The sequence below is a fragment of the Sabethes cyaneus genome, chromosome 2, assembly GCF_943734655.1.
Source record: "Sabethes cyaneus chromosome 2, idSabCyanKW18_F2, whole genome shotgun sequence".
Taxonomy (NCBI): Eukaryota; Metazoa; Arthropoda; class Insecta; order Diptera; family Culicidae; genus Sabethes; species Sabethes cyaneus.
This window is the reverse complement of record NC_071354.1, coordinates 4,640,573-4,654,131: the sequence shown is the minus strand read 5'-3', so window position 1 is coordinate 4,654,131 and position 13,559 is coordinate 4,640,573. Positions and strand designations below refer to the sequence as shown.

Sequence of the window (13,559 nt, the reverse complement as noted above, 5' to 3'; positions counted from 1 at the left end):
TAAGGTACTTCCATGCACTGACGTAAGAAAGGCACATGGGTGTTGCCGAGCTATAGCAATCAGTACTCCACCGAAACTGCGCTTGTCACTGTTACGAGCAGAACGATCGCAGCGAAAAACGTTGAACTTTTCACCAAACAGTTGCACTGAATTTATGGAATCGTTGAGTCCCGTTTCCGTCAAAATAATAACGTCAAGACAGCAATCTCGGCACGCCAGATAAAGCTCGTCCACTTTTGTCCTCAATCCCCTGGCATTTTGGTAATAGACGCTGATATAGTTGGAATGCGTTAAATTTTTCTAGGGAGTGGGGACTAAATTACGCCAATGGTCCTATGAAGAGATAACCAATTCATACTGTCAAAAGTCGTAAAGGAAACATGAGGGGAATTTCTAGCAAGAAAAAATACACCACAACTGTGCTCATGTTTGTTCTGGTCTTTAATATTTAATACACATATTGCCGCTTGCCGCTACTATCGAAGAAAGTAATCACCTAACATTTAGGCTTCTGTAAACATTGTAACACGAATAATGGTTTCAATACAATAGAAAATAAATAATCAAAACTAAAACAACAACAAACAGCCCGCCCGCGTCCAGGAGCAGCAAATATTAAATCCGTTTTGGCATTGGCGGGGGCGGTGGTTTCTTGACGAAATATCCGGGTTCCCCCATATAAGGACCAGGTTTGCTCATGTGAACCGTCCTGAGCGTAGGTATGTTGACAAGTCGAAGACTTGGCTCGGCACACATATTCCTGCAACCACGTACGTCCAGCGTACGTAATGTTTTGCAGTGTATTGCTATGTAATCCAAGCTGAAAGGGGAAATAATAAAATGAAACTACAATAAAACCATTTTAAGTTCAAAACAAATACCTAAAGTCCGATAACTGAAAACAGCGATCAAGGGATAGTGTTTGCAGTCGTCTCAAATGCACTGCAATCAGCTCTATGGCTTTATCGTTAATGTTATGACATTCGCTCAAGTCAACAACCTCAAGCGAGGGACAGTTTTGCACTAAGGAACGGATTCCTACTATTGAAATTTGCTGACACTTAGCCAAACTAATCTCCTTTAGCTCATTCAGTTTGAACGCATACATCAGCGAGATATCGGAAAGCTTATTGCACTGAGATAGTCGCAAAACTCGTAAACCTTTTAGTCTGTTTATCGAAAACCCACTTCCGACTTCGTCTTTTACCAGTTGATTTTGCTGACATATTTCCATCATTGCACGCTTGCGCATGGCATCGTTCACAATTTCCTGCTCGGCTTTGCTACGGATCGAAATTTTGAACGGTTCCTCCGGAGAGCCAGCCCCGAATACCCGACTGGACCCAGATGGCACCGGTTCGATTTCATCGGCATTCTGATAGCTCGCACTAGCTAGTTTGGGCAGCGTCATACCATTTTCTTCATAGTCCCGTACCTTTGACAGCATTCCGACACCGGTCATGGCACTGTCTGAAATCTGAAAATCTCCTATTTAGAATTCCATATTAGTCTTTTCAGCACATTTATTCGTCTTACCTTATCACAATAATCCAAGTTGAGATGCCTTAGCCATATTAGATTTTTGAATATCATCTGCAAACAGAGATCCGAAATCGAATGAAAGCAATAGCTTAGATCAAGCACTCGCAGCGAAGGAAACGTTTCGGCAATTTTAATGACCGAACTTTCGCATAGATTCAACGCGCTCACGTACAGTTCCAGCAGAATGGAGCTAGGCTTCGAAGCTATGCCGTTGATAATGCCTTGCCCGGTTATTGATTCACACTCGGAAATATCTAAAGCCTGCAGCTTCGGCAGGTTTACTAGCTCTTTGATTCCCAGATCCGTCAGTGCTCGGCAGCGTCGTAGATTGAGCGACTTCAGGTTCGTTAGGTTCAGGCAAATTTTATGCAAGCAAGAATCCGTGAACCGTACGGATTTAGAAAAATCAAGATGTTGTAGCGAAGTCTGCTGTTGAGCGAGCGCAGTAATTCCGGAATTAGTTAGCTGATCGCATGAGTTCAGATCGAGCGTGTCTAAACGTAAGTTTTTGAACCCGGCAAGCATTTCCAATGAATCACCATCGATAAGCGTCAAGCTGAAGTTGACTGTCTTCAATTTATCTGCCTGTCGCTCGAGGAACTGGGAAATGTAATGGAAAGTCAGCACACTTTCGGATGCGTCATCGAGTTGGATTGGGTAAAATTTCCGATACAGCCCTTTGTGAAACGAAATGGGACATCCACTAAGATCGAGGTTCACAAGGTTTGGCGTCAGTGAAACGATTCGCTTGAACAGAGCATCGGAAAGGTAACGATTGTAGGCCAAACTCAGGGTCGTCAAATTCTGCAAAGCTTGTGCTAGGTCGTCTTGTTTTACCGAATCGAATAGCCGACCGGACATTAGCAGTTCTCTGCATCCTTCGACTCGAAGTGCACGAAGATTGGGAACAAGCATAAGTATACTGTTGAATGTTCTTTCGCGAATATCACAAGCTTTGAATGTTAGTTCTAAGATGTTTTCACCAAAGCATGTGAAAAATTGTTCCGTTTCATGGAATTCCACTTGGGAGAACACGATATTTTGAAAGGTTCGTGTACTTGCCAGTAAGTTACAGACCGGACTGCAGCTATCGCTGAAATGAGTTTTATAGAAGTTGAGACAGATGTCGTTCACAAACTGCTGATACTGCGTAGCTTCCAGCCATCGTTTGCAGGTCGTTCCAGCGGCAAGCCGATCAGCTGCAGTTAGATATCCAAATATTTTCACCAGAATCTGTAACGTTAAAAAAATATATAAACTGTAACTAAAATGTATGACGTAGATATCGATAGCAGCGTTATCTTTTGTTTAAGGAAGCCACATGCAATAGGTGACGCCTGTAGAGTTGTTATCTTTGTCACTTCACATAACGTCAAACAATATTGCAGTTCAGTCACGGGATCAGATCGATTAATTTAAAAATATACCTATAACATAACACTTTCATTGTTCTACTTACCTCCATCGGTAAATCATTATATTTGGGTCCATAATCGTCAAACACCAGCGGCTTTGCTGCTTCGCTATACATCTCGACTGACTGCAGCAATTCTTATGCTGCAAAAATAGTTTTCTTATAGCTCCTAGAAAACTAATAGGAAAACAAATACGTTTTTCCAAATAATATACATATGTATATATGTATGATACAAAGAAAGCACTTGTAATCTACCGTCCAAGCAGAGTGATTATCGAACTGAAACTGGCGATAAATGTTTACACCAAAGGCGCACACAGCTGTAAATGACAAGACAGCTGACGTCGCGCCTTCATTGAACAGCAACTTTTTTGCTTTTCTGAAAATCATGCAAGATTTATGATTTTTATTTTAAAAATTGCAATGTTTTCTAAATATTAAAAAAAAATTTGAAAGAATATAAATTAATACAAAAATTAATGTTGAATTAATTTATGAACACGTGGAAAATGTTGAATTTTCTATTCTCAATGCTTCATTGTTCGCGTAAGTCTGCTCTTATCACGGAGGTAAACGGCAACTGCACCTATTCAGGTGCTCTACTGCAAAGAAAGATGGGATTGTTATGATTTTAGTTATAACCCATTTGATGACGGTTTTGATCCCATTTTTGGAATTTCGGTTTTCCGGAAAGCTATCTACAAAATTTTGTAGACGTAGCAATCAAGCTCAGGTGTTAACTATTACCTTCTATTAGTGGCATGATTTAAGCTCTGCGCTGAGATATTTTTCAAATAAATTAAAATCAACAGCAGACTGATCAGATTGATTTGTCGGTATATTTAATGGATGGACTAGAACCGACCAATTTGGTATTACGTACAGTGATAAACTAGATCTAATCTACGAAATCTAACTAAATAGCTTGTTCGACTTTCAGCAGTTCTTGGCTTTGGCGGTTCGGGGTTTTTTGACTCGCGTGAGTGTTCACACAACGTGAAACACAAATCCAGAGACGACAGTATCCGCCTGCTGGAAAATGGCTTCGGATGAGATCGTTACTAAATGTGCCAGTGCGAATCTTATGAACCATTTTTTTTTTGTTCCAAAGGCTCACCTGAAAAGAAATAATGAATCATAAATTAAACAAAATTAGTTTTTTCACAAGGAAAGGCTGATGTGAGTACCAATAAAATTGTTATTTGCACACCATAAACTGATTTCGTTTGAAGATTATTCGGCAAACTGAATTGTCAACAGATTAATCTATACTGACTAAACCAATTTTGCAGCCGCTTTTATCAACACTTGACGATTACAGATTTAATTACACAGTTCACCGGGTGACGGAGATTATCAACTTAATCTGACGAAATTGGACGAATGCTAGGTTGAACTTCTTGAAAACCTATTTCGCCGGTAGATGCGTAAATCACTTGCTGGCAAAAAAAAAATTATTTCGGCACTTGTGTATTATTTATTGCAAACGTCGAGAAAAAAAAAGATAAGCAGTTCATACTAGACTGTTGGTGGCCAGACGTTGATAACGTCTTCAGTATTATCAAATTGCCAGTCACGTTGGGCGCTTCCGTGGCACTGGTAGAGTTATTCAAGAGAAGGGCCACACAACCGTCCGTTTCTTCTCTAAACGAGTCTTTTGACATAGTAAGCATTTGGGGCATCGACAGCATTTGCTCTACGGGTCCCTAAAATACAAGCTTAAATTAAACAAGACGCTTGAGCAATTATTCTGCGTAAAACTAGCACTTGAAATCTTCGGTGATCCCAGGCAACGATGGTGTGTTCAACGTTTCTTGAACAGGCGATGGATTGCTTAATACACGCCATTACTACTGTTCGTTACTCTAGTGGACGTAGTCAGAAGATCACCCAATCGATCGCGTAATCTAATTTAACTTTGTGATCACGTTTCCGTCGTTAGACTTGTAAACGTCACGGTTCATACAATATGCGTGTACTAATCTCGACGGTTAAGGACGAACTGTTGGTGACCAATTGCAGGTCGCTTTCGACCTTGTCCAGCTATCTTGCAGAGGGGCCATCTGTTTCTAGTGCCGGTGGGGTTGTTGAAGAGAACCGTTTTCGTCGCACTGTCGTCCGGCGACGTGTCTAGTCCACCGTATCTAATCGACTTTCACCAGATGTACGATGGGAATATCTCGAGACAGTGCCTTTCGCTTGTGATTCATACGCCTCCGCCACTCTCCGCTTTCAGTTTGTACTCGGTCAAATTTCATCTAATGCACCTTTCCGTTCGAACACGGCAAGGGTGCGTATGTCCTCTGTGAGCAGCCTCACAGCTTCAAATCCATACCGGTCTAATGAGTCCAATGCGAAGGGCAAAGTAGGCTCGATTTGTCACTTGAATGTGCAGCTGCTAGATCTTCTAGCTAATGTTGTTGACCTCGGTCACCATCGACCATCCCAAACAGACGAACTCATATACTATTTCTAATTCGACGCCATCAATGGTTACCGTTCGTGGGAGACACGCATTTATCTCCTTTGAGCCTCTTCCTGTCATGTATTTGGTTTATGCTGGATCCATAAATATCCTGGATATGATATCAAAGTCATCTGCAAGACCTAATAGTTGACTACCCTTGGTGAAAATTGTGCCTCTCGGTTGGATGCCCGCTCGTTGAATCTCAAGAGCGATGTGGAATAGCATGCATGCATGCACGACAAGGCGTCCCTTGTCTCAACCCTCACCGCGTTTCGAAGGGACACGAGAGTGTCCTCGAGATGCACACGAAACACATCGATCGATTCTATGTAGCTCTGATCAATCACGTCAGTTTGTCCGGCAAACATCCCGATCGACTGTATCGTATGCTGCTTTGAAATCAGTAAAGATGTGATGCGTTGGCACATTGTAGTGCCGACATTTTTGTACAACTTTGCCATTGAGGTGCTCATCGAAGAACTGCTTCGGGCGAAAATTCAAACGTGGTCCGGTGGAATTCCGTGTGCAATAAGGCCGTTGTTTCTTAGAGATCGTTGCGATGCTCGAATTTAGAAAGCAGCATCGGCGAATCAATGTTGTTCAAAACTTTTGCTACAAACGTTGCTTGCTGAACTTTTAGGAGCCGTTCCATTGTGTCCAAACCAAGCAGAAGACAGCGTTTACGATAAGGAGAAAGAATCCCTGGCAAATCTCTTAGGGCAATGCGAATAAATTGTTTTTGGATGCCTTCAATCTAGGTGAGTTGGTGTGGTTGCCAAATAATACAGGCGTTTTCTAGTAAAGGATGCACTAATGCACAGTATAAAAATTTCAAGCAGTGAGGGTCTTTAAAATCTCTTCCTATTTTAGCGATAATTCCTTGCTGTCGGGATGCTTTAGAAATAATAGCAGAACGCTGATCGTTAAACATAGGTCGCTAACGTGCTCTACCCTCTGGAGAGTATTTTCATTCAAATTGTAGTCCAAGATGATAGGGCGTGGGTGCGATGGAACGTAATTGTCTCACTATCACTATCAAGTAGTTGAACTTGCACCAATTTACAGAAGCATCTAACAATCCTTGGAGTCGGCGACGCACGGTGAGAAACACTTTGATCGTCAGCGTAGACAAGTGCGGTTCCGGCTTCTAGTAGCAAAGGGCCCATATTGCTTCCTTGTGGAACACCACACTTATTTATAAATACAGATGAAACAGTAGGTTCTAATATGACTTGCAAGACTCTATCGCGTAAATATGAATCAACCCAAGCCAACAGTTGCGGCGAGGCTCTCAAAAGATGCAGTTTCCGTAGAAGGATGCGTTGATCGTTACGGTCAATTACAGCTTTTATGTCAGTGTAAACTACGTCAACTTGTGCTTTTTCTTCAAGTTGCGTGATGCAAAAGGAGGTAAAATCGAGTAGATTGATGGAAAACGATCAGCCAGGCATAAACCCGTGGTGGTTATGCTAATACATAACTTTTGGTACGGTTGAGAGTTGCAGTGCCAACAATAATTTAGAAAAACTTGGAAGCTGCAGACAAGCCTGTAATACGTATGTAGTTCGTAACATTCCGATGTTCGCCACTCGCATCTCACTCAGCTTCTGTGTCGAAGGCGAACTCATTTGCAAATACCGAAAAGAAGAAGGGTTGCAAATATTCCACAGGAGTTTGCAATGAAGCACGATTCTGAGCCATCAAGATAGGCGTCGACATGGTAGGAATAGAATTGCACCAAACAACGCGTGGTTGGGTATAACCATCGCAAATGAGTATAGCATCAGCTGGGTTTTTTCGCACAACTCATGAATAGAAAAAAAGTGCAATTCGATAGCAACAGGATCCTGGTTTTTGTCGGAAGGAATGTACACAACATCAAATAACACTTTCAACCCACGCCACGATGTTTGTATTAAAGTAAATCGTTTTTAATTGGTTTTCTTGTTATTTGTTTGTTTCGATTGAAGAAGCAATTTTTTAAATTTTATTTTGTAACTTATTCTGATTCTGTTCGTCGAACCGGTTTTCCGATAAAACACTTATATAATTATGTAAATTCTGGAGTTCCACAAGGGAGCCACCTTAGGCCTTTGTTCTTTATTGTTTTAATGGACGATTTACCTGAGTACATCAATGATGCGTTCTTGCTAGTGTACGCTGATGACGTGAAAATGTTTTACCCGGTGAAGAACAATATTGACTGCTGCAATCGACACTATGCGGACAGACGAACAGCGTCACACGCAGCTCCTTACATGTCGTAAGGGCCAGCATAGTGCCGTCGTCCTGACAGTAAAAACAAGCTAGATTAAAATGTCTCGGTCGGTGGTTTCTACAGTTGACGGAGGAAGAGGCATAATTTGTGTCTAAAAATAGCCCAACCACATACGTCGCTACTTTAACAAGGGGGTTGCGCAGTCTCCTTTTGTCCAGCGCCCCTGCGGTTCATAGGTACACCGTTACCAGTGAGCCACATGCCCTGGCGGGTGTTGTGGGTTCAAATCCGGTTATAATCTTAGATTATAGCTTGGTTCCAGCATTGGACAAAAGATAGGAGTCACAATGACTACTTGTTAAACGTAGCTACCAATAACCCCCCCCCCCCCCCTCACCTTCCCGCTCATTCCCCTCCACTCAAAAAAAATTCATTACTTTCCCCTACCGTCCCTCCATCAATTGTAGAATCACCGTTTCAAAAAATATTAAGTTTTGTTTTGATAATGCACAAAAGAAAGCAACACTTTATTAATATTACATATTGCATGTAGAAGTCCAAGCATTTATGTTTTAAAATGGACATCATTGGTTCATTCATGATTGACTCCTTTCGTTATTCGAAACGTAATAGCGTGGGAACTGTTTCACTACCGCAAACAGTGCCAGTGCAGAATTTCACAGCGGGATAATAGAATTTTGGTTTTGACTTTCTGCCGTGCCTCAAGGGGATCGCCGTAAGCGGTTTTTTTGCTGCTACAGATTTCCACGTGTCTTCGGCGAACAAGGATCTTCACTACGTTTTGCGTTGATTTCGCGCCACCCTTCAAGAAACCGAAAGCGGCAACAGCAACTATTATATCGGTGCATAGAATCCCCTATCGACAGGAGGGAAATCGTGAACCAGACACAACAAGGATCACCGCTGTGAGCGCAAGGACCGATTGCGCAGAGAAATGAATCAGTATGAGTGTGTGCGAAAGGGAGAGGGAGAGAAAGTACCCCGGCGGACGTGCTCGGCGTGAGTTCACTTGTTTCGATATTATTGCCGTTGAATTCCGCTTCCGTGACGGTTGCCAGTTCGCGCCAACAGGATAGAGTGTAACTGTGGAATCAAAGGATTACATTTTCCTCTCCAATTTTCTCAATCTCTCTCCATCTCTGTCTCTCGGCAGTGTGGCCGATGAGCGGTGACATTCCAAAGCTTTGTTGTTAGCATACATTCCGGCGTGGAAAGCCGATGTGTGAACAGTTACTTTTGCCACCTCGTGTTTGAATCCGTTTCAGGTTGTCCGGTAAACTGTGACCGTGCTGTTGGATTAATTTGTTCTGTGCTAATTTAGGATTCGTTTGTAAATAAGCGTGATTTGAGAAGTGAAACTAAAAATTACCTAACATTTCGAAGTGCGAATTGTGATTAGTGAACGGTGTTACTAAATCATGTCACGCAGGAAGCAGGCTAAACCCCGTGCTTTGAAACGTAAGTTGTGTCCAACAGTTGGTGTCTTAAACTGGAAGATTTTTTTGTGTGAAACTGTTAAAGCACTAAATTTAAAACATAGTTAAGGAACAAAACTCACATACACTGCTGCGTATATTTTGATCCATAGTTTTTACGTTGCCGTCCTGGAATTCCCTGGAGATCCACTTGTTCGGTCGTCCTTCCGTTCTCGTGGCGCTAGATCCAATGCAGCTGACTCTCGAGTTTCGTTGCCTGAATCCCATTTCCAATTCAGTCCGAGCAACCGCCACATAACCTTCCTTTTGCCTGGTATCCTTGCTCTGTGTACACTTTTATAATAACCATTTTCACACTGCTGGAACGAAACGGGAAATTCTGCTGGGACCGCCAAATCCCACGAGACGTTCATATTACAGTAACGTCAATATGAAAATGAATGTATTATTATAACGTACATATAGCGAGAGAACTCCGGCTAATGTCGAGGGAGCCCTAGCTCAGCGCTCGAAGCGAAAGACATCCGAACGAGTGTGAGAGAGTGGGCTTTCCGTGTGCAAAAGGGACCTAAGCCGGGAGATGAAATTGGTGAAATATACAGACCAGAGACCTAAACAGAACTGGAGGAACAGGTAGTATGAGCGCAAGCCGGGGTATGCTGTGCGCGGTTGTACTGGGAATACACATTTTCACAAAATCGAGAAACAGACCGTAGCACACACTATGCTGGCAAAGAGGGCTTCGAGCTGCTCTGCTGGGGCTGCTTGCTATTAACTGAGGGGGTGGTAAATGGGTGGTTGTCTGATTCTCTCTCCCCGTGCTTCAGTCGGTCGGCACTCGGCACCAACATGAAGAGCGAGATGAACAATCAGGAAAAAGTAGAATGGAAAACTTGACTATATGGCACTGAAGTGCCTCGATAGAGGCAGCAGCAGCAGCACACAAACAGAGCAATGGAAACAGACATCTACCAACACAGCAATACACACGTGAACACAGACAGCCGGAGAAGTTCATGCCTCTCGAGGGAATTCGCTCTGTGCTCGTGCACCACATCGGCGGAATATCCTGACCGTTGCTGGTGCCATTGCTATTTGCCAGTGTACTCTATAGTCATAGTGGAAAACACCGCGCTACTGACGAGAATCGCATTCCACAGTGGATTCTGAATGTCAGTGTGAGACAAAATTAGAATTTTGAACTTATTCGTTTTTGACAGCCAACCGAACGAACGGCCGGACTCGGACCCGATAAACCCGTACGTTATTGCACTGCACTGCAACTTGCCAACTATGTGCGATGAAAGCGCGGTGCATCTGCAGATGTAAACAAATGCGAGCATGACAAACCGATCAACGGAAAATACGTATATTGTGATTCGAATTTGCCGAACATGTCGTATTGGTTTTTGATGAAAGTAAAAAAAAGTGTCTGAACTTTTCCGCCATATTATACTGCATCCACCAAAGAGATATTATTTGTTGCTTCCATCTTGTGCTTTGTTGAGCTTTCGGGGGTAACATCATACACTGCTACCAGTTTAGGACCAACATAGCAGATAAACCACTTGACGGCCAAGCAATAGTTGAAAGCTGCTGGGTTGTAAAAATATGACACACTTACACTTACCAATAAAGGTTACTTTTGGTTAAATTAATGTAGATATCGTTATCCTCAATCAAATTAAAATTAAAATTTAATTTTGAGTTCCAATCTACCACGGGATAGTGGGATGAATGGCAAGCTTTAGTTTGACTTAGGAAAGAAATTTCGAAAATACAATGGAGACGCATGGTGTTTTGTTTTTACTTGCAATGAAACAGATATTATTAAAAAAGAAAGAATGTTTTCGATGTTTTAGCACTAGCTAATGCCTAATTTTTAGCTTTCACGTCATTATTTTTTCTAGGAATTTCACTAAAATAATTTTCATTTTTCACATTAATGCTTTAAATTAGTCCAGTGGTTCAAAAGTTATGATTTTTCGAAGCTGGGAAAGTGCCAGGCAAACATTTTCATATGGATATCGGAGTAATAAATCGTAAATAATGCAAAAAAAACTAGTATATGCGTACTAATTTGGAGACCATATACGCACTACAAAATATACGTTAGCAATTCAACTTTATAAGTTTTTTTATGTGATGTGAAAATCCAACTCAAAGCGATTAGTTTTATAATGCTATACAATTCTGTACTGGATGTCGTAAGCCAATTACTTGCTATCGTCAAATATGACAGAATATAAACTTGTGTGCATTTCGTTACGCAATATTTGCGATCCTGAATTTATTAAAAGTCAATATTGATAATTTTCGTACCTTGATATACGAGTTGGTGTTGCTGGGTGGGTAAAAATCGCCTTTTTTGGAATCACCATAATTCAGAATTTTGGTTAGTTAGTTTCCTAGTAAGTTAATGAGTTACAAATACAAATACTGGCTCACCAGACAACCGGACATATACCCGGTGGGCCCTCGATAAAAAATGTTGTGTCAAAAAACAGTGAGAGATTTTTAAATTCTAAGCAACTCAACCCTAAGGTAATTATAAACTCATGTCAGAGAGCTTGAATGCCTTGAGCTATTGTTGAGAGTAGCCGAAATGCCAAGAATTCCGCAGATAGAACAACAAAAATAGTCTTCTAAATGTAAGTTTTTCAAAGAAGGTGCAGTAAATCCAAATCATCCGGGAGAAAAAGTGCAGAGCAGAGTATGTAGAGTAGGGGCAACTGTGAGGATATGAACGGCAATATCTTAATGGACAATTGTGAGCTGACCGAAAGGAAAAGAAGCCTTTCGAGAAACACCTTAATTGTGCTCGATAGTGCGACAAACGTATTAGCTTACGAAAAATAGTTCATAATTTTTTTTTTTTTTGGAATGGAGGGGAAAGAGCGGAAAAGTGAGGGGGGGGGAGGTTATTAGTAGCTACGCTTAACAAGTAGTCGTTGTGACTCCTACCTTTTGTCCAATTCTGGAAGGTACATGGGTCGAACCAAGCTATAATCTGAGATTATAACCGGATTCGAACCCACAACACCCTCCAGGGCATGTGGCTTGCTGGTACTCATGTACCTTTGAACCATAGAGGCGCTGGACTCCAGTCCATTTCAAAAAATATTAATATATATGCCTGACCGCATTTCAAAGTCAAGACTAAAGACACGAGGTTGGTCTACAAGAAAGGTAACAAACTGAACTGTGAGAAGCTAAATGTGTATGTATGTGGGATACAAAGTGCTCTCCTGGGTTCGTTATAGAACGATCAATGACGGATAAAATATTTACGTTGCTGGAGATTTTCTAAAAAAAGCCCTGAGTACAGAGTTTCCATTTCAGTGATTTTAAAGCTGCGTATGATACCATCGACCGAAAAGGGCTATAGAAAATCATTAACGAGAATTGCTTTCCCAGGAAGCTCATCAAACTGATTCAATCTACGATAGATAGTACGCGGGGCTGTGTCCGGATTTCGAATGGATTGTGGAGCTCATTGGAACCCCACAGGGGGCTTTGTCAACGTGATAGTCTCTTATACTTGCTGTAAAACATAGCGCTACAAAGTATTATGAAACGAGCGGATAGCAATACGCAGGCACAATATTCAGCAAATCTAGTCACTTCACCTGTTTTGGTGATGACATGAATATTGTCGATAGAACAATATCTGTAGTGGATATAGAACAACAAACTAAAGCGCGAAGTAGAAAAGATTATGTTAGTAAAAAATACGTGAGAGTAGAAGCTAACCAGTGGAACCGAAACCGACCAACACCGATTCGACAGTAGTGGTACGATCGACGGCTATGAATTCAAGGTAGTTGACGAATTGGACTACCTTGGAGATTCGAAGGCTTATTATCAGCGGTAGTCTTGCTTACTCTGAGCTTCACAAGACGCTCCGGTTGTTCTCCGGAGCAATATGGTCAGACTAGATGAAGCGAGATCTGGCGGCGAGTACACGGTGTCCAGGGAACTGAAGCACGGCAGCTTACTACTATGCTAATTGGAGAAATTTTTTTTATTAGGCTATTTGGCTATGTCTTAGGACAGAAAGCAAATTACATAAATAGTGACTTAATATAATTATTTGATTTACAGTCCTTGTAACGCTGTGTTATCTTTTGAGTAGAAGCCATCTTTTGTGTTAATCTTTTGTGTTGTGAGCCCTTCAGCTCCCAGTCCGAACCTGGTCCCTACACCACTGTTTCAAATTCTGTTTGGCTGAGGCGCGGTAATCAAAAGAGCAAAATCGAACCGAGAAGAGCAAGCCAAGTCTGCCCACCATAACTCCAGAACGCTGACAAGGAGAGTAGACACACTCAAATGAAGAAAAGGGGTTTTGTTTCTTGCATTATGAGAATTTTTGTTACAATAACAGATGTACATACGAGTAACTTAGAGACAAAGGGCCCCCGACAAAGATCGCGCAATCAGCTAGTATATCGCATAAAA

At 41.7% G+C, this 13,559-nt stretch overlaps 2 protein-coding genes across 2 annotated transcripts in view; one reads left to right on the top strand and one right to left on the bottom strand.

Annotated features, from left to right (window-relative positions):
* Positions 1–433: 433 nt before the first annotated feature.
* On the bottom strand, positions 434–3,192 carry LOC128733496 (uncharacterized). Its single transcript, XM_053827123.1, has 4 exons — positions 3,002–3,192; positions 1,537–2,775; positions 882–1,477; positions 434–820 (listed from the first exon to the last, which is right to left on the bottom strand). Exons 1-4 carry the CDS (start codon positions 3,071–3,073, stop codon positions 616–618), a joined length of 2,112 nt encoding a protein of 703 aa, XP_053683098.1. The 5' UTR covers positions 3,074–3,192; the 3' UTR covers positions 434–615.
* Positions 3,193–9,083: 5,891 nt separating this feature from the next.
* LOC128738894 (zinc finger protein 423 homolog) overlaps positions 9,084–13,559 on the top strand; it is a 129,560-nt gene continuing 125,084 nt past the window's right edge. The window contains exon 1 of the mRNA XM_053834360.1: positions 9,084–9,123. Coding sequence (XP_053690335.1) covers positions 9,084–9,123 — 40 coding nt within the window. The remainder of the gene's footprint in view (positions 9,124–13,559) is intronic.

Bases quoted from the DNA above. Each gene is read 5' to 3' on its own strand.
- LOC128733496 (XM_053827123.1), bottom strand. From the start codon at position 3,073: ATGTATAGCGAAGCAGCAAAGCCGCTGGTGTTTGACGATTATGGACCC. The intron at 2,776-3,001 runs GTAAGTAGAACA...TTAACGTTACAG, and splicing joins ATAATGATTTACCGATGGAG to ATTCTGGTGAAAATATTTGG. The intron at 1,478-1,536 runs GTAAGACGAATA...GGAGATTTTCAG, and splicing joins ACTTGGATTATTGTGATAAG to ATTTCAGACAGTGCCATGAC.